We start from the raw sequence: 20,872 nt of genomic DNA on the forward strand, positions 1-20,872 counted from the left end.
TCTGGGAGTGCTTTTCGGCTCCAGGACTTGGGAAGCTGTCAGCTCCCTTCCTCCCCACCAGACTCGCTGGGAAGATTTACGACCCCTTCTTGCTCTCGGCCAGTCCCAGAGCAGAAACCTGCCCCCTCTGCCGCTCGGTAGCCAATCAAGGGGCTGACACCCGCCCCCTCCCCCCTGTAACTTTTAAAAATGTATGATCTCTCTCTTCTCTCCACCCCTCCCCGCTTGTTGCTCCCTCCCCTCTTTCATCCTGGGTCCCTTCCCTCTTTCATGTCTGCATGGAAAAGAGAGGAGACAGACACGGAGGGGGCGGGAGGAGGTGGCAGCCGGCACAGATCCTGGGAGGGGTAGGGCCAAGGAGGCTCACATCACAGCCCTCCTCACACACACACACACACACACAGAGGCATTTCCAGCCGCCGCGGCTCCTGCTAGCAAAGCAAACTCCGCCAGGTCCCTTCTTGCAAAGGAGCGTCCTTGGCTCCCCTCGGGGAGGAGGCTCGGATCCCGGCTCTCCCCGGCCCCGAGCGCGGGGGGCGGCTGAGCGAGGCTCGCTGGTGCCAAAGCTCGCCCTGGCCTGACTCCCTCGGCTCCCCTGGGCTGGAGCATCTGGATCCGTCTCACTTCAGGGTAGGGGCTGATGCCGGACACGACAACTCCCCCTGCTGCGGCTTTGTGCGGGAGTTTATTTTTTTAGCAAATCGCCTTTCCTGCAACGTTTTTGATTTTTTGTTTTGTTTTGCTAGATCCACCCCCGCCCCCTCCCCGAACTGCTGGATGCGGGGTTTCTCTTAAGTTTGCATCAGCGCCCCCCCCCCTCCAAACAGCAGATCCGCCGGATCAAAGGACGAGCCCCGGGGCACGAGCTCTGCATCTGCTTATTAACTGCAGCCGGGCAGGGGGGCGAGGCGGCCGGGACAGACAGACCGACGGACGGCGGAGAAGCCGAGATGCAGCCGACCGGGGCGCCTCTCTGCCTCCTTCTGCTCTGCCAGCTGTGCCCGGGCAAGGTGAGTGCCCCGCTCCTCGCCCCCGCGTCCGCCGGCCGGGGCGGACACAGGCCGGGTGCCAGCCTGGAGCTGCCGGGGCGCTTTGCGGTCACCGGGCTGGGGGCGGTCTCGGGAGACCCTGGCCTGGCCCGGAGGGAATCAGCGGGTTTGCATCGGGCTGCAGCTTTTGAAATCCAGGCTTCACACACGCCCCCCCCCCCCCCCAGCGCCTTGCACGCGCGCACACACTCACCCCGCGTGCAAGGAAAGAGGGCTGTGAACTCTAGAGGAAGGGGACGGGGATTTTTGCCTTCCCGGGCTGACCCTGCGATTCCTCTGAAGCGCCCCCCCCCCCCCCCCGGCTCCAGAGAGGTCAAAGTTTCCCGGTTTCTCAGCTCGGGGGAGGGAAGGGTGAGTGAAACCGGTTCGCATTTTAAAGGGGGAGGGGGGCTGAGGGTACGAGCAGCCCCGGGATGTTGCATAAAACTCCTTCGCTTTAGAGCTGTCGGATTGCACGGCTTACACACCCGTGGGGCATTACAGAGCGCAGTGGGTCCGCCCCAGTCCTTTCGTTTTTGAAGTAGATCGAGGGGATTTTGCCACCGACCTCACTGGAGCAAAGGGGGAAGGGTTTGGGTCTGGGATCGGCTACCACTTACCTCCCTGCAAACTTCAGCTAAAGTCACTGGAACTGCCCTGGTCTATGCCAGAGGAGAGTCCAGCTGCTTCTCCCTGGGCAGAACCAGAACCAGCCTTTTGCTTGCATTGGTGGCCTGTGTTCGGCTCTGTCCTGGTTTTTTGGTGCTGGACAATGCTCGAGATCTCCCAGGTGAGCAAGACGCTGAGGCTCTCTCCATCTCCTGGCTGTCGAGCCATTAACAGCTGCTTTGGTTTTGTCCCCATTCGGACTGGGAGCGAGAGAGAGAGCGAGACAAGCAAGGCGAGTCCCTCATTCATTCTTTCCAGTAAATTTCATGTCAGGATTAATGTGGAACAGTTTCCTGGTCTGGAATTAACATTTTTGTGCAGCCGGTCTCTGTAATTATGCGGTCAGCCCGTGTAAAAGCTGCATTTATCCTCCTATATCCTGAGGAGGTAATTAACATTGCATGGCCTCATTTTTCTATTCTTATTAGTTGTGACGCAGGGAGATTTTTCGTTTGGTTGAGGAGGGGCTGTTGTTGGGGGGGGCATAAAATAAATATAATAAAGGAAGCAGTTATAACACCATTCTTTGGGGAGGAATTGCTTGGTGCAGGGGTGACTGTGAAGAGGGGCTGGGGTTTTAGTTAAGACTCTGCTTTGAAAAAGCCATTAGGGAACTTGTGGTGTTTTGTTTTCAGAGCAATGCTCAGACTGGTTTCGGAAGGGCTGCTTTTATAAACTTGGGGGAAACTCCCTCGGCAGAATCACATCTCTGTCCTGCTGGTCAGGCTGGGTGAGATTGGGGTGAGGGGGTGTCAGCTGGGTCATTATTCTGTTTGTAGAAGATGTAAACACTGGATCTGTCAATGGCTTTACACTAGGGATGAATTTGGCCTGTTAATTTTTACCAACAGGTAGTGAGAGATTTTTCGTTAAATCAATCTATCTATCTACCCCATACACCCCCTCTATCAATCTATCTACCCCCATATACCCCCCTCTACCAATCTATCTGTCTGTCCCCATACACCCCCTCTATCAATCTACCCCCATATACCCCATCTATCTATCTATCTACCTACCCCCATACACCCCCTCTATCTGTCTATCTGTCTGTCCCCATACACCCCCTCTATCTATCTACCCCCATATACCCCCTCTATCTATCTATCTATCTATCTATCTACCCCCATATACCCCCTCTATCTATCTATCTATCTATCTATCTATCTATCTATCTATCTATCTATCTATCTACCCCCATATACCCCCTCTATCAAAATATCTATCTGTCTGTCCCCATACACCCCCTCTATCTATCTATCTACCCCCATACACCCTGTCTATCTATCTGTCTATGCTTCCAGCCTTTTCTTTCTTTCTTTCTTTCTTTCTTTCTTTCTTTCTTTCTTTCTTTCTTTCTTTCTTTCTTTCTTATCAAAATTCTCTGACCTGTGTTATGCACAAGCCAGAGATGATCATAGTGGTGTCTTAAAAACTGTGGGCCAAATGCTCTGGTGGTGTAAATGCTTCCTTGACTTGGGTGGCATTTGGCTGTTGACACAAGCGGAGAATTAGAGCCTGTGACTCAAACTCCCAGTAGAGCAATGGAAACACTCCCCTTCCAAAGACTTTAATGGGCATTTTGGATCAGGCCCATACAGTCACCCTAGGTGCTCATGGAGTTGCCCCCGCAGATAAGACACCAAGCTTGTCCGGAGGACATTCCAGTCTAGGGCCCTGGCCTCCAAGGAGCTGAGCACTCTCAGGCCATTGGTCTCAGCTAAATGCTCTGACATCCAGCCCAGAGGATGTTCAGCTCTCGTGACATGAGAGGGAATGCTGGTGCTCCCGGCCGCTGGCCTCCAGTAAACACAGTTTGATCCACACAGGAAAGCCTCAAGCCCAGTGGGGTGAGCTCAGAGGTTCTGTTAGTGACCACCGGGTGTAGGATCCTCGCCTGTAGGGATTCTTTTTATAACCCATCTTTGCCTGATCTCTGGGGTCTCTCTCTCAGTGTGGACAGAAACCTAATGAGCTGGTTTTGTGGGTGGAGGTGGGGTCAGGACTTTCCTCTTGCTGCTATTTAAAGAGACCTCTCAAAGGTTCAGGTGCTCAGCAGGGACTCAAGGCAGGAGGCAGGCAGGGGGCTTTATAAGAGCTCCCTGTAAAGGCCCATGTTGGAATGACGGAATCCCCCATGTAGAGGTTGGGAGCAATGCACCCCCAGCCCCACCTGGCTTACACCTTGGCAGTCTGGCCACAGAGTGGCAAAGCCAGCGCTGTCTCAGCAGAAGGCACCCGTGCCTGGCATAAGGCACCTGATGTCAGGCTCCCACCACTGGCAACAGCTGGTAGCGTTCTGGCCTAAAGGCTGATGCAATGGGTAATGCGCACACACACACTCTTTATTATTATCACTAGAGGGTTGCACACTTTATTGCTTCTATAGGCCCAGTGCACATCCCATGAGCTCCCGATGTGTAACGCTCTCATCCCCCTCTGTTTCCGGGACTCCCTGCCCGGCCCCATGGCAGTAGCTCTGGGGGCTCCCATTCCTTCTCCTCCTCCCACACCAGGGTCCCTCATGCCAGGGGCTCTGTGTGCCCTCTTCCCCCGTACCAGGGTCCCCACATTCCCCCAAGCCCTAACTGAGAGCAGAGGTCCATCGTGCTAGGTGCTGTACGTGCAGAGTAAGTGACAGGCCTCGCCCCAAAAGCACATGCCACAGACCCATGTAATCCAGCTACCCTCCCCCACAGTGAAGGAGGGACCCAGATCCCAGCCAGCTGGCTGCAGCCGGACTCTGCACTTCTCATGCAAGCAGAGGACTTGAAAATCTGGCCCTGATTGTGAGTGCCGAGCCCTGAGTTTTTCTGAAAATGCGGCTCCTAGAAGAGATGCCCTGGCTGTGCACACCAACACACACTGATGCAGGCACACACAGTCCGCAGGACACCACCCCCGTGCTGGACAAACACAGCCGAGTTGCACAAAGAGCCTGACACAAAACACACGCGCGCAGCTAGCAAATAGGATAGTGGGCCAGGCCCATGACTGGTACAAATCGGCAGAGATCCACTGGACAGAGCTGGGCCGACTGACACCTGCCGAGGGTCTCTACACACACGCACTGTGTATATGCACACGCGCAAAGCTCTGTACAAAGAACCACTGAGGTTGTTTTCAGGCTCCCAACAAAACGTCTCCTTTTCAGGGGAGATAATGATTTCCTGCCACAGAGCATGAGCTCACTGCCCCCGACCCCTCCCTCCCCCCCGACCCCCGCACTTGTAAAAGCTTCACTGCCCCATATAAAGAGTATGTTTTCTTCTTCCTTGGCCCATAATATTTTTCCCGGAGGGTAAACGAAACTCGATCCTTGCAGTAGCCTGTAATTTGCCGGAGAGTCTGTGCAGCCACGGCTGTTTAATCCCTCATGTGATTTCCTACGGCAGAGCATGGCCGTTTACACGGCACACACATGCATACCGACACACACGCCTAGCCCCGCACACAATCCCATGCACAGACACAGATGACACCCCCGCCCGAACTCACATTTTGAGTCCAGAACCCCACTTCCTTTATTGCAGGGAGGGACATTTTCCTATTTATAGAAGCTAGGACCCTCAGGAAGCAAAGCCTTGCGTATATCCTAAAATGGAATCAACACAGGCACATCGACATCACCAGACTGGATCAGACCCGAGGTCCATCGTCCAGTACCATGTCTCCGGCAGGGGCCAGCACCAGACGCTTCAGAGGAAGGTGTAAGAACCCCAAAGTAGCAGATGTGGGATAATCTGCCTCCCACGTGAGGTCTCCTCCTGACCTCTAATAATCAGAGCCCTCAAGCAGGAGGACTCACACTGGAGGGACCTCAGAGAAAATCAACAAGACCTGGCCTCATGCAGAAAGTTGAATGGCCTGTGGAAGTCCAGGGGAGCCTTTCCATTGATTTCACTGATCTGTGGATCAGGCCCGATATGTCTGGCTTGGCTGACATGCGGGAGACATGCCAACTGGCTAGCAACATTTCCAGGCTGTAAATCCAGAAGGGGGTTATTTAGGGGGATGGAGTGAGTATAGGAAGGGGGTGTGTCTGTGCAATGGGATGAATAGGGTAAGTCTTAAGCAGCACTTACTGACAATGCGTGCAGTTAGATTTCCCAGGGGAAGTGATGCAAGCCTGAGTAACTGAGAGTTTTTTAAAGGAGAGGGCACTGTTAGCCCTGGAGCTGTAAGGGAACTATGCTGCAAGCTCCGAGGTAGAACGGATCTAGCTCTGACTTCTCTGCCACTCCAGTTCTACCTTGCCGCTTCGATCCTGGTACCCACATTGAAATGAAGAGGGGGGAAGGATGCCGTGTGAGGTTTTATACTGTCTGGACTGGAAATCCCAAAGCAGGAGAGAGCAGACTGGGTTAGGCAGGGTCCGAACAGGTACATGACGTCCATACAGAGCCGTTCGTGCGATGTACACACAGCGCTCCCGGAATGCAGCCACCTCTGGGGTGCAGGGCAAAGAGCGGGCTTTAGCTGGGGGAAACCTTTGCTCTAAAGGATGTAGCCCTGGTTTTGATAATATCCCTGCAGAGTGATGGAATGTCTCCCTCCCAGTAAATGTCAGGAGCTCATTTAGAGGCCAGCCAGTTTGCACAGGGCTCAGCACAATGGGGTATTGATCCTTGCTATGGTCCTTGACAGCTGCCATAATATAATAATCGACCTCAGGAGGATGAGGTCTGGACCAGTGACTTCGAGGGAGAGGGGGTGAGCTAGCCTTTCAGGCCGGTTGAAAAGCAGGCTGGCTTTCTAGACTCAAGGAGAGAGGCATGTTCTGCTCTGAATCCCTTGTGTTAAACAGTCCTGGGCTGGGTTAAAATTAATATCTTATTAATACTTAGCCCTTTTATCTGGAGCTGTCAAAGTGAATGTATGCTCCCAGCCCACCTGGGAGGCCAGTGGAAAGGGCTGTTCCCACTATGTAGATGGGGAAACTGAGGCACAGAGTTTTTGAGCTGCCCAAGACCACAGCAGGTGTCTGTGGCCGAGCCAGGACTAGAAGCCAGGTCCTCTCTGATGTTAGCCACCAGACAACACCAGTAAAGAACACCCCACGAGCTAGCTCTCCAGCTGTTTCATTCTGCGGGCAGCATAGCAAGTTGTTGTTTATTACAGTGGTGGCTAGCAGGTCTCCCAAACCCTAGCCCAGTGCGCTAGCCACTGGACAGCACTGCTCTCATGAGCCAGCCTCCCCATCCCCCACTTCCAGAGTCCTCTCCTACTGCTTGGTTCTGCCGCAGTTTCGGTCTGCAAACCAGTAGATCTCAGATGCCATTCTCCTTGCCTACAGCAGGCCTTTTGGCCCCATTTCCCAGTGTTGCTCCCACCAGTTCAGCTCCACCAGGGGTAGTAACCGTAGGAAATTTGGGGAAAACAAAAAGCCTGGACTGTCCCAGTGAGTAATTTGCCCATTGATGTTGCTAGATTATCCGCTTATTAAGACTTACCCAAGTGTTGGGTGAATGCTGAAAGGGGACGATGATGCCCCTAATGCACAAAGAAGCTCAAGTTGTACAGTCTGGATCGAGATCTGGTTGTGAAACTTCCTGCAAATCTTGGGGCTGTTCGGATCCAGGCTGTGGGTTTTCCTTCAGGATCTGTTCGCCGATACCTACATGTTAGGGGTAGTGTACGCCACACTGGTAACTATTAGATGCATGGTATTAATATAGCAGACATGATTTATCTAAGTGTTGAGAAGCTAGGCTACCTGAATGCAGTATGCTCCTTCCCCCCAGTTCTGTTCACCCATGTCCGGTATCCACAACGCTTCACAAAAATCAAGTCCAAAAATCGGAAATTTGGCAAAATACGCAAATGTTCTGCCCTGGTACAAGCTGCTTCCCGGAAGGAGGGGGTCTGCGTATCCCCTTTTCATATCGTACGGCTTTGTCTTTAGACAGTCAGTGTGGCTAAGTTCAGTTATTTGGTCTCTTGAGCGTTTTTAAGAATGAACTACGCATGTCCAACAATTCGCGATACGTTTGAGTCAATAGGAGCTAGGCAACGGAGACTTAGCAGAGCTGGGGGGGGTCTACGCCTGGCTCTGCCATTGATGTGTTGTTTGTCCCTGGGCAAGTCACTTCCCCTTCCACCCTCTGTCTGGATGTTGGTTTAGTCTGCAAGCGCCTCGGAGCATGGTATGGACAAGGAGCCCCCAGTCTGGGGCGTGGTCTCCAAGCACTGTTGTAGGAATAAGCGATATACATGGCGCTGGGTATTGATGGCCTCCCGGCTTCATTATTCCCGGAACACCCCAAACCTCAGCATTAATCGCATTTGGGCAGCAAAACTGAGAGCGGGGTTGGAGTGACTACCAACCGCTGTGAAAGAGCCTGCTGCTCGCCCCACAGCTGTGCTATCCTGTTTGGAGCAGGTTTTTATTTTGGCTTAGGGGGCAAAGTCAAGTCAGAATAGCTGTGAAAAAGCACGCCCCTGACTGCCAGTGCTATGCCGACCTCACCTCCAGCCTAGACGCAGCTGTGCTGATCCATCCTCACTCCGTCGACAGAGAAACCCCTTCTGTTGGGCTGCGTCTACACTACAGGCTGAGGCCAGCCTGGCGAGATCGACACGTAGTGTCAACACGCCCCGAGTATAAGCGAGATGACCGAGAGGTCGTATTCTCCTGGCGGCAGCAGGGTGTTCTGAAGGACGGGATGGGGCGTTCATTGGGAAGCGTGGGGTCCACGCCATTCGGGGCAGAGCGCGGAGACAGGCCGAGGAGGCCGCGGGGGGCTGCTGTGAATGGAACACCTGGTTGGATGTGCGTAGCGTAGGAGTGGGGGGGGTGCTGTAAGTGGAACAGCCCATCTAACAGGTTGGGCAGGATCGATTGGGGTGGGTGGGGGAGCGACTCCTGGAAGAGCCTTACAACAGGTTGGATGTGACTAGCAGGGGCGGGTGGCCCCGGGGAGGGGGGTGCTATTTATGGATCAGGCATGTCACCAGCGCAGTGTGGATAGCTGTGGGGGTGCTTACTGGGCTTAGCCGCTTGGGTGTGGGGCTGTGAGCGGTGGAGGGGCGAGGTATTAGCCGGGGAACAGGCAAGTAACGAGTTGGGTGCGACTGGCTGGGGGAGGGGGACGCCAGCCATGTAACAGGTCGCGTGGGAACAGCATGAACACGGGCGGTTCTGCCGGGGGTCCCCTCCCTTTGCCAGTCGAACCCTTCTTGTTACGCGGCTGTTCCTCTGATAGCAGCTTCCCCCCTCCGCTATTCACAAGCCTGCCAATCACACCTGATTAGGGCCTGCTAAGAAAGAAAGAGCCACAGGAAAGGGTGGGAACCACTCACAGGGGCTGTGCAAAACTCTGTGCGTCCTCTTGGGGATCAGGAACGTGTGATGTGTGCGCACGCCTGGCGATCAGGGACACTCGGGGCGCGCGCACCTGCCGATCAGGGACACTCGGGGCGTGCACGCCTGGCGATCAGGGACACTCGGGGTGTGTGCGCGGGGAAGTCAGGAACGCTCGGTACGAGCTCGTGCGTGGAGATCTGGAACACCAGTGACAAGTTTCACAATTTCTTTGCAAGCCATTTTCCACCTGCTAAATGTTCTTTTTCCCCTACCCTGAATGTTGGCCATTTCTTTTTTCCTACCCTCCATATGCAGACCCCAAATCTTGCATGTTCGAACGTGGGCACCGAGCTGTGTCCAAAGCAAGCGCCAGATCCTTAGCTGGGGCCAATCAGCCCAGCTCCAACTGTGCTGCGCCCCCGAACACCAGCCCACAATACGGACCGTTTGTTTTGGAGTTAAAAATTTTGAGCCACCACCACGATGTGAGATGCCCCATGTTTGCTCAGAAATGAACAGATTTGAGTGAACATCACTGGAATTTCACAGGGCGGTTTCCTCCGGATCTTGACCATTTCTGCCCTTAATCGCAACAATATGCGGGAAATCTCCAGTGCTGAGCTTTGCAGAGTTCATGGGGAATAGCTCGGAGAACAGCTTCCCCCACAGCCCGGTCTGATCTCACTTAGGCAAACATTTACATACAAGCTTAACTTAAAGCGCACGAGGAGCTTGAAGTCAGTGGGACTGCTCCCCTGCCTAACGTTAACAGGGCCACACAGAGGTGTTGGGGAGACCTAGGGGGAAATTGGAAACTGACCTTCCCCCCCCTTCAAATAAAACCCCAAACCAACCAAGAATGCAAAAATACCGAGGAGAGGCCCAGAAGGTGGGGGTGGCAAAGCAAGCCAACGCTGGGCTCATTCTGATCTGGCAGTTTTGTCTCCCCACTCCAGGCACGGTGACCTGGTGCGTGGGGTCACGGTGCCACTCAGGTTTGGCCCAGCTGCCCCTCCGTAACCCTGTGCACCAGGTCGTCTCTCTGTGTGGGGGCCCTCTCAAAGGGGAGGGGGGCGGCTGGGGCCAGCTGCCCCACCCTTTTGGGCGGCCCCGAGGCATGTGCAGAAATTGTTTGCAGGACTGGAGTCATAGCCAGTATCTGAAATCTGGGCTCTTTCACTGAGATGCTACAGGCTGAGTTTGGAACAGATTATTCAGGTACTCAGCCCCCACAATCGGGGTCAGATGTTCATAAGTGCACAGCCCCTAATGAGCCCAGCTCTTTGTAAAGCCAGCCGAGGAGCGAGGGTCTGGAACAGCTTCCTGGTAGCAGTTGTGGGGCAAACGCCCTCGCTGGTTTGAAGAGGGAGGTTGATAAATGTCTGAGCGGGATGATATCATGGTGTGCCCGGCACTAGCAGGGGTCCGGACTCAAAGACCCAGAAGGTCTGTTCCAGCTCTCAGAGTAGCAGCCGTGTTAGTCTGTATCCGCAAAAAGAAAAGGAGTACTTGTGGCAAACCTTAGAGACTAACCAATTTATTTGAGCATAAGCTTTCGTGAGCTACAGCTCACTTCATCGGATGTGTTCCAATGAAAATCTATTCCTTGTTCTCCGGCCACACATAGAAACTCCCAGGAAAGACAAAGTAGACAAGGCCCCAGTATAAGAAACAAGTAGTGGGCATGTGGGGGAATCCTCCATCTGCTTTATCCATCACAGAGAAGTGAAAAAAAAGGGCCCAAGCCCAGCTTTATCTGAATGCTCATTTTGCAGAGCACCCTGCCCGTGCAGTTGCTTAGGGGGGCTGACTCTCCAAATGAGACAACCCCCTGCTTCAGCTGCTATTCTATTTATTTCAAGTCCTCCTTGATTTTAACCCTTTTCCCTCAGGTCAGGGAAAGCTGCGGGGGTTGGCAAATGGAGGTTTTTTAAAAAATTACAAGCATTGCCTTTTTAAGAGAGACGGGGTGCGGTGGTGGGGGGGCCGAGGGGGGTTCAGCTTTAAAGAGACAGCGCTGAGGTCACAAAGGGGCCAAGCCCTCAGTTGGTGTAAATGGCCATAACGTCTGTTGACTTCAATGCGGCTGGGCCGATTTACATCTGCTGCGGCCGTGGGCCGAGGAGTTTAAGCCCCAGCAGGTCCTGCATCTCTATTCTGTTTGGCCCATGTCCCGCTGATCGGCCCCATCTGTTCAGGTTTGCAGCGGGTGGCAGAAGGTTGCATTACCCAGGAGTTCGAGTGCAACGCGAAGAATCCAAGAGACTCTAATCCCAGCCCTGACCTCCCCCAGAGTCACTCGATCTCCTTGTGCCTCAGCCAGTCCAGCTAGAAAATTGAGTCAAACCAAAAAGCAGGAACTTTACTCAGGACCAGATGCTGCTTTGGAGCAGAGGTTCTTTGGGTCCATCGACGCCAAGGCCTGTAGTTGTGTCCACATCTAGCTGGGATCTGGTCAGGTCTCCTCAATTAAGATGGGCTGGTACTTAAAGGGGAGACCTGTAGGGAAAACCCAGACTGCTGTGGCGAGTGGGGTGAAAAATTTAGTAAGTGGTGCTTGTCCCTCTGGGGCTGTGTTGATTCCCTTCGATGTTTATCTGGCCCCCATTACTGTAGTAGCTGAGCACTTCACAATTGTTAATGTATTTATCCCCACAGCGCCCCCTGTGAGGCAGGGCGGGACTATTAACCCCATTGTAAAGATGGGGAGCTGAGCGACAGAGCGGCTAAGTGATTTGCCCAAGGTCACATGGGAAATCTGTGGCAGAGTTGGGAAATGACCCCATGTCTCAGGTTAGAGCCCCTAGCCACTGAGCCATGCTTGCTTCCTCTTCCATTTGAAAGATGAATTGTAAAACAGAGCCGCTTCTTAGGTACCTCTTAATGCTCCATCGCACTCTGCAGTGGAGGAGGACCAGCAGCCAAAGAGTTAACTGAAAATCTGAACACCTGGATGTAGCCAGAAGGGCCTTTGAAGAGCTTATCATCAGGAGGGGCCGTTAGATGGTGGGGGCTCTGTTGCTCTAACAGGGCTGCCTTCTGTTTGAATGGTCCAAAACACATGGACGCTGACATATGTATATTAAAGTAAATCTACTGCCCTCTGGATTCTCTCCCTTGGAGAGCCCAGCCCAGCCCACCTCCCTCTCCTATTTTGCTTTATTTAGGCGCTGTGTCTTTAAGATGGCCTTATGATAATTAACTGTCTCCAGATGCATGGTGCCAATTAAGGTCTTTGTTCTTGGATTCAGAGGGAAAAATATTTAAAGGCGCCGCGCCTCTTGAAAGATGCAGCCAGCCGAGTTCCTGTAGCAAATATGGATCAAGCCATTGTAATATGATCATCTCATAAGAAAAGGGTGGGGGGAGGGCTAGGGAGAAAGATTTTGGCTTAATTAGAACAGGCTTTGACTCCAAGCGGGGAAACAGCCAGGGTTCCACCACTCAGAACAGTGTCGTTTTGTCCCGTCAGCTGGGATCTATCCAGCCATGCAGTCTCACTTTGCGCCCACCTTAATGGTTCTTAGCTGGGCTCCGTTTTGGGGAAGCAAAGAGGCCTGTTTTAGAACCGTTACAATTTCTAGGCAATCCGCACGGCCATACTCTGATGCTGGTAATATAGACACTTCAGGGGGGAACCGTGGGGTGGAGGGAGAAAGGTGGAGGAAGAACAAGGGTGTTGTTTAGTTCTTCTGAACTGTAATGGTAGAGGTGAGCCTTCTGCAGGGGAATGGGAACACGGGGGGGCTGCTGAGGGCCACGGACTGTCTCCCCTCAAAGATCCCTAGTTTGTCCCTTCTGCATCCGAGGAGTTTCCTTTTCAGCCTGCAGTTGAGCATGAGACAGAGGGAGATGTTCAGGTCCCCCTCGCCACCGCAAAGGTAGGCATGTTCACACGCCCACTGACGTGCATGTGCACGGAGCTCCATGCACAGACACGAACGCACTAATATTCACGTGCACACAAGTGTGTACAATGCTGCCAGCCTCGAGCAGCTACAGAGCAGGAATCTGTGCCCCCCCCCAAATCCTGAGATTGGTTTAAAAATCATGAGATTTAAAAAATAATAATAATAAAGTGGCTTCTTTTTCTTTGCCGTCTAGTTTCTGAGCCTTCAGAGTCAGAGCCTTGGGTCTCTGTGACACAAGAGCCAGAAACATACTTTTTTCTTTATTGAAAGACTGCTGCAAACCTCATCTCATCATATTCTTGGAACACAGCGACACCAGATTATCACCCCGAATTTCCCCACAAGGCTTGTGATAAAGTCACGAGAGTTGGCTAGATTCACGCACACTCAGATTCTCATGCAGACAAGTGCACATGCAGAGAGGGAGCGACAGCCGTGCACAGATGCTATTCGGCCCGGAATGTGAGTACACACCTGCCCGCAGTTACACCGTGCGAAAATTAATGAGGAAGTGTTATTGACTTCTTCTCATGACACACGAACTAGGGGTCACCTAATTAAATGAATAGGCAGCAGGTTTAAAACAAACATAAGGAAGTATTTCTTCCCACAACGCACAGTCACCCTGTGGAACTCTTTGCCAGAGGATGTTGTGAAGGCCAAGACTATAACAGGGATCAAAAAGGAACTAGATACATTCTTGGAGGGTAGGTCCTCCCTAGCCTCTGTTTGCTGGAAGCTGGGAATGGGCAACAGGGAATGGCTCACTTGATGATGACCTGTTCTGTTCATTCCCTCTCAAGCAGCTGGCACTGGCCACTGTCGGAAGACAGGATACGGGGCTAGACGGACCTTTGATCTGACCCAGTGTGGCCGTTTCTATGTTCCCACACTCCTCAAGCCTGAGTGATTTTTCTTTCAGACGGGGGGAAAATAGGAAATCAGGAAAGAACCAAAGGCCCCAGGAGGGAGCACAGGGCATTTCTCCTGCATAACAAGCTGCCTCAGCTCTGCTTCAAGCAATGTGCAGACGGGCAGGCTCCTTAGAAATGGACGGTACACAGACGGCCAATGGTCACATGGCTACGCATACGGCCACAGCTGCTCCAGTTCAGCAGTGATGGGAATCAGAAAAGTACCTAGATAAATCATCCCCTCCCTACAGACACACAGGTAGAGGCAGGTCCGTAAAGACAGGGGAAGAAACTCTTAGTGGTGAGCCGCCAGGCAGCGGAGATTAGCCCGTCCGTCACCGCGCGTGGGTGGGTATTGCCCAGGCATCCCCTTCTCTCATCACCTCCCCTGCGTCCCGTGCTGGGGAGGGAGGAGAAAAGAGGAGGGAGGCAGAGCACCGAGGAGGAAGAAGTGTGGCTGAGAGCGGGAAGGGGGAACAGATCGGAAGATGGAGGGAGAGAGACAAGTGAGGCTGGGCCCAAGGCCGGGGCAGGAGCGATCGCAGCCAGGGGCGAATGCTTTGAGCAGCCGCTGAACTGCTCCTGGGCGTAAGCGCCAGGCTGCTGACTCTTCCCGCCAGTCAGGCAGCCTACTACAGGCCAGCTGTGCTCGGTACGTTGCCCCGAGACCTGCTCTCCTGCAGGCCCCGGTTCCTGGCAGGTAGCCTGGCTCCTGACCTGAAGAGCTTATCATCTAAAGAGACAAGTGATCTCCAAAGAGCGGGGGAAGAAGGAAACACCAAATACACACAACTTTTAAAGCACATTCATCCCCCCACCCCCAAACCTTGAGCCACGCCTGGCCGATGTCTTGTAGGCTCACCGCAGAGGTGGTCTTGCGGAGAAGGAGATGGGAGCGGCTTTATGGCCCAGTTCAGGGAGGGCATCAGGCTCGGGGGGTTGTGGAAGAAGTTGTGAAGCAGCAAGTGGCTGAGGTGTCGAGCAGGTGAGAGATGGCAGAGCAGAAAGGGTGGGGAGCCCGGCAATGAGAGAGGAGGGTGAGCAAGCAGGAAGAGAGGACGGATGTCGGGCAGTACCCGAACACTTACAAGACGTGGATAAACATCTCTGCTTGCTACAGCCTCCCTGTTCAACCTCCCTTGTGCCTCAGGGTCCACATCTGTAAAACGAGGATCACAGCACGACTCTAGCTCACAGGGGTGGTGAGGCTAAATACATCCGAGATCGTGAGGCTCAGATATGAAGGTGACGGGAGACAGGTATGTGCAAAGAGGGAAGGTGCGGAACCAGGAAGGGCCTTTAAAACAAAGGCAAGCCGCTAGGATGTGCTCCTATGCAATGCGAGCTCTGGGCAATCCCAGCAATCTGCCTGGGTGGGAGAGAGATCAGAGGAGAGCTACAAGAATGGTTGGAGGTCTCCAGTGCGAGAGGAAAGCCGCTCAATCTACGTAGCTGATCAAAAAAAGGAGGTCAAGAGGTGACTTGATCACGACCTTTAAGTACCGACACCGCAGGACTATATTTGATACTACAGGGCTCTTTAATCGAGCAGATGAAAACAGGATGAGGGCCAAGGGCTGCAAGTTGAAGTCAACGTTCAAAGTGGCAGTAGGTTGGGTGTTTCTCACAGGGAGGGTGATCCACCATTGGCAGAGCTCACCGGGCGACGTGGTGGATTCTCCATCACTCGAAGCATTTAAACCATGACTTGGACATCCTCCCAAAAGGTACACTCTAGTTCATCCACAGGTTGCTGGGCTTGATGCAGAAAACGCGGTGAAATTCTCCAACCTGTGTCTTCAAGTTACCCAGGTTACCTAGGGAAGTGGTGGAATCTCCATCCTTAGAGGTTTTAAGGTCAGGCTTGACAAAGCCCTGGCTGGGATGATTTAGTTGGTGTTGGTCCTGCTTTGAGCAGGAGATTGGACTAGATGACCTCAGTGCCTTCCAACCCTGATATTCTATGATCGAGAGATCAGACTAGAAGACCACCCATGTTTCCTGCATCAAGCCCAGACCCTTGTACCAGAACTAGAGCTTGTCCAATCCTGGCCTTGAAAATCCAGGAATAAATCTGAACTGCCCTGTGGGCCCTTCTCTCCAGGTCAGCGAGGAAGCCCCTTGACATGCTAGTGTGTTGGGTGTGTGCAAGCAACCGGTATACCTACCCTCATCGATGGCTGGAGAGCCTTCATCTGAAGGGCTGTTCATCTGGCATGTTTCCCCAGCGTTACTGTTCCTTTCCAATACCTGGAATAAATGCTGGTTCTGGGAGCGCTGAGTGGCATTTAGGGACTCTAGCTAAGGCAAACAGGGAAGGCTTTAACATGGGAACTGAAGGGAGGAAGTGACTGAGGGACACACTTACTTAGGGAAGGGAATCACTGCATTCATATCATTCCATACAGGATCCCAGTCCCTCAAAAAAAGAGTTTAAATCATTCCCCCTTGGTTGAAATACGCCCTCAGGACCTTCCAAAAGACATTTCTGTCCTGACAGCTTAGGTCATGTCTACACTAGCACTTATGACGGTAAAAGTTTTATCACTCAGGGGTGTTTTATTCACACCTCTGAGCGACATAAGTTTTGCCAGCATATCTGTCGGTGGGAGACACTCTCCCGCCAACATAGCTTCCACCGCTCGTTGAGCTGGTTTTATGTCAACAGGAGAACTCTCTCCAGCTACACGAGGGATCTTACAGCGGTACAGCTGTGCCACGCTGCAAACTTGTCAGTGTAGGCATGGCCTGAGGGTGCTATTTGTCTGGGTGCTGATCCGTCAAATGGAACTCGAAATGAAGGTGGTATGTGGGTGCGCTTCCCAGACACACTTTGTCAGTTAAGCACCGGCAGTGCGGGTCGGGCACCGGAGTGCAGTTGTGGTTTATATGGAGGTCCTGCATAAACTGGTTGTTGTTTTACACTGGGAGATGTTTGTGGGGCAGGGGGCAGTCGGTCCGTGGATTTGAAAAGGGTCATAGACAGGGGTTTAGGGGGCTGAGGTGAAATCTGCATCTTAACAACAAGGAAGGGAGTAAATCGCTTAGTTGTGTGATCCTGTCCTCTCCATTCCTCCTTCTCCATCCACTCCTCTTGCAAGGATCTGTGAGTGCCAGGCCGTGGGTGCTGGCAGGCACCAATCAGTTACCATTTGCAGTCAGGAGGCGACTAGCAGGGTCAGGGATAAACTGGGGCCAGGATCCAGAGTATTAAGGTTCATCGTAAGGCAAGGCCTGGAGCAGAAACAAGCAGACAGTGTCTGCATCTTTGCTCAGACAGCTCCCCATGCGGGCTTCCTGGTTTATATACTGGTATGAGCCAATCAAGGGGCTGCAAGGGGCTGCCAATCAGGCCCTGCTGGCCGGTACTTCCTGCGGTGTCCAACTTCCAGGGTCCCCCAGCAGAAACCCCCACCCCGAGCTTCCAATGGTGATGCAGAAGCATCGATGGCCCAGACCCACTGGAGTCCTATGTTCTAATCCCCCAGGGTCTCTGCACTTTTTTATGCCCAGGCTAAATTTGGACTCTACAGAGCACCACCACTCCTGTGGTGAGAGGAGACCCCCTCTGCCTTCTGTCTGTAAAGCTGTGGGACATGTTAGCTGAGCGGGCAAGGGGCCGTTTGCCTGCCAGCCCCCAGCTTGTCCTCCCAGCTCCAGTGTTGGGGCCATGAGGTGGGCAGTGTCTGTAAAAAGGGCCACTGGTCTCCTTAGCGAGACCTCTTTGTCAGACAAGCCAGGATGGTGGCAAGTGGCCTCACCTGCATCTAGCCTCCACACCAGGTCGGTTTGCAAGCTGGACTGTGCGGCCAGCTCTGCTCTAGAATTCCTGTGACCACCTGTGGGCGAACAGAGAGTCAGAGACACTGGTAGCACACAATAGATTTCTGGGTGGGCAGCGTTTTCAAACAGGTGTGCTTTATGATCCCCCACGGGGCTCCCCGGCTCGGCCAAAGGTCGGGGAATCAACCAGACAAGGGCTTCTTCTCTTATGTCACTTAGCAGTGTTTTTCTTCTCTTGCTCTCCGCCTTTTTCTTTCTTTTCATCGTTCATTCTTTTTTCTTTGTTTTTCTTTCTTCCTTTAGTCCTTCCTCCCCTTCTGTCTTTATGCCTTCCTCTAGTCCTTCCTCAGCTTCTTTCTTTCTTTCTTTCTGTCTTTCTTTCTTTCTTTCTTTCTTTCTTTCTTTTCCTCCTATGGATGTATTTGGCTCCTCCAGTCTTGCCATCATTCCCCTGGATCCAGAGATGTTCATTAGGGAATCAGAAAAGGTTGCACCTGTGTGTCTGTGGCAGGGACTAATGCGTGGGCTTTGAGTGAAAACCTTGACAAGGCAACTGGCCGGCAGAAGCTGTCCGACAGCTGCTCCCCACCGTCCCAGCGCTCTGTCCCGACAGCAGCCTGGTTCTTCCACAGGGATCTGTGCTGCGCTAGGTGAAATGGATTTGGGCTGGGTGCACCAAAAACGTTGTGGTTTAACCGATCCACCGTGTCCCTCTATCAGGGCAATTCATTGTATAATCCTAGGGCCTTCTAGGATCACTGCAGGTTTGCCCTTCCAGGTGCCATCTGAACGGCAAATGCAGCTCTGTTGTTGTAAGCAGATCTGAGCTGGTGGCAGTGAACATGACTGTGTCCATTTAGCAACCATTTTCACAGCCACATTTGTCAGTATGCTCCTAACTCCTATGGGTGCATTCTGGGAAAAGCCGGGCAGTTTCCCATAGTGCCTCATCGAACAGGAGACAGTGCCCAGGAAGAGTTGCACACAGAACAGCATGTGGAGCAATGCACTCTGGGAGGCCCTATCATACAGGCTTCTGGGAGGAAGGAGAGCCAGCAAATCCAGTCACACAGGAACTGTGGGGAGTGAGGGAGAGGGGTTCCTGTGAATACAGCAAAGAACAAATGTGCTGAACCAGTTACAATGAGGCAACATTTGCCGGCCTAGGCCTACGACATTCAGCCATTCGATGAAATTAGAAGATGGCAAATTCAACCCTGATAAGGGGAAATACTTTTCCGCACAACATGTGATTAGACTGTGGAACTCCCGGCCACAGGATGTGTCATCGGAGCGAAGAGCTTAGCGAGATTCCAAGAGGATTGAACTCTGGCATATCGAGAGTTACAATAAAACCTGATGTTCAGGGTTTAAGCCAGTCCATTAGAGATGAGGCTAATTTAATCAGGGGGCAGATTATCTCACATCTGCCACTTCAGGGCTCTCACACCTTCCTCTGAAGCATCTGGCCTCTGTCAGAGACAAGATCTTGGAGCAAGTGGACCTCAGGGCTGATCCATCCTGGCAATTTCTAGGTTCCTACCATACCACTGCCTGGTTCCTGTCTCTACTACAAGCTGCAGTGTAGACAGGGCAGCAGATTTCCATGCAGGCTGTGGATTTGAGTTCTACATTTCTGCTCCCACCTGAGGGCAAACAGTAAGTCAGAGACACTGGTAGCACACAATAGACTTCTGTCTGGATAGCGTTTTCAAACAGGTGTGCTTTACGGTCCCCCACGGGTTCTGCAGGAGTCTGAAGAATCTGGAAAATCTTTCAGTTTTAACTCCACTGGGGCAAACACGTGACCAGGCCTGTCTCTTTCACCAACAGAAGTTGGTCAAATAAAAGCTCTTAAGCCCATGTCTATAATCACCACCGTGCCATGAGAGCAACTTTCACTGGACAGTCGCTACCTGTAATATCAGAAACATCCAAGGTACTGTGCTCATCAGCACAGCTTACCATACATGTTGAATGAGGCCAGGGCAAGAGCTGTGCAAAGACCGGGCGTTTTGGTTTGCTGGCCCTACCAAAAGATCGGGGGAGGGGAATCATTTTAGATCCACCCAAACCAAAATTTTTAAAAAATGTTCAATGACCTGAAAAGTAAAAAAAATATGTATATTCATTTGGGTTGAATGAAACATTTTGTTTGACCGGAAATGAAATGTTTTGTTTCATTTTTAGCTTTTTAAAAAAAGGTTTTTACATATTCTTTTTAATAACGTTGAAGTAAGTCTCAAAATGAAGGGTATCTTCAATCAAGAAATCAAAATGGTCCCATTTTCCCAGAATTATTTTAGTGGGTTTTTTCTGTTGACTAGAACAATTGGGCAAATCCAACACGAATTCGTGAAATGTTTCCATCAATCTGAATGTCCATTTTTTGGTGAAAAATAGTTTTGGCTGAAAGATTATGTCCCGCTCTAGGGTCTTGCATGTGATCATGCTTGTAAGACTGTAAAGATTGTGATGCAAAGCACATAAGAACATAAGAATGGCCATACTGAATTAGACAAATGCTCCATCTAGCCCAGTGTCATGCCTGTGCCAGATGCTTCAGAGTGAATGAACAAAACAGGGAAATTTCGAGTGTCATCCAGTCCCAGATTCTGACACTTGGAGGTTTTAGGGATACCCAGAGCATGAAGTTGCATCCCTGATCATCTTGGCTAATAGCCATTGATGGACCTATCCTCCATGAACTTACCTAATTCAGTTTTGAAACCACTTATAATTTTGGCTTTCACAACATACCACGGCAATGAGTTCCACAGGTTGACTGTGCATTGTGGGAAGAAATACTTCCTTTTGTTTGTTTTAAAACTGCTGCCTATTAATTTCATTGGGTGACCCCTAGTTCTTGTGTTATGTGAAGGGTAAATAACACTTCCCTAGGCACCTTCTCCACACCAGTCATGATTATATAGACTTCTATCATATCCTCATTAGTTATCTCTTTTCTTAGATGAACAGTCCCAGTCTTTTAATCTCTCCCCCCTAATAATTTTCATTCCCATTGTGTAATGGGAGCAGAGTTAAGGTTACCAGGGTGTTGCTGGATTTTTGAGGGTACCCTTAATATCCTTTGTTTTTTTAAATGTTATAGATAATCCACATGGCTGAAGTTTGGCAAAGTTGTAAGAAACTGTAAACAGCATCTTAGCTGCCAGCTCCACCTATAATTAGACAGTGTGTGTGTGTCTATACAAATGTACCTTAACTCTGCCCCCTTGGAGATGGCAGTAAATCCCTGGG

General features: G+C 51.9%; 1 protein-coding gene across 2 annotated transcripts in view; it reads left to right on the forward strand.

Moving 5' to 3' along the window:
- Positions 1–264: 264 nt before the first annotated feature.
- Positions 265–20,872, forward strand: part of LOC102947773 (tumor necrosis factor receptor superfamily member 16) — a 46,410-nt gene continuing 25,802 nt past the window's right edge. The window contains exons 1-2 of one of the 2 annotated variants that reach the window (XM_037891284.2): positions 265–630; positions 747–1,010. In XM_037891284.2, coding sequence (XP_037747212.1) covers positions 951–1,010 — 60 coding nt within the window. In that variant the 5' untranslated portion in view covers positions 265–630; positions 747–950. Of the gene's footprint in view, positions 1,011–20,872 lie in introns of both variants that reach the window. The other variant, XM_043541721.1, reaches the window with a different exon arrangement.

This window comes from Chelonia mydas, chromosome 2 (genome assembly GCF_015237465.2).
Source record: "Chelonia mydas isolate rCheMyd1 chromosome 2, rCheMyd1.pri.v2, whole genome shotgun sequence".
Taxonomy (NCBI): domain Eukaryota; kingdom Metazoa; phylum Chordata; order Testudines; family Cheloniidae; genus Chelonia; species Chelonia mydas.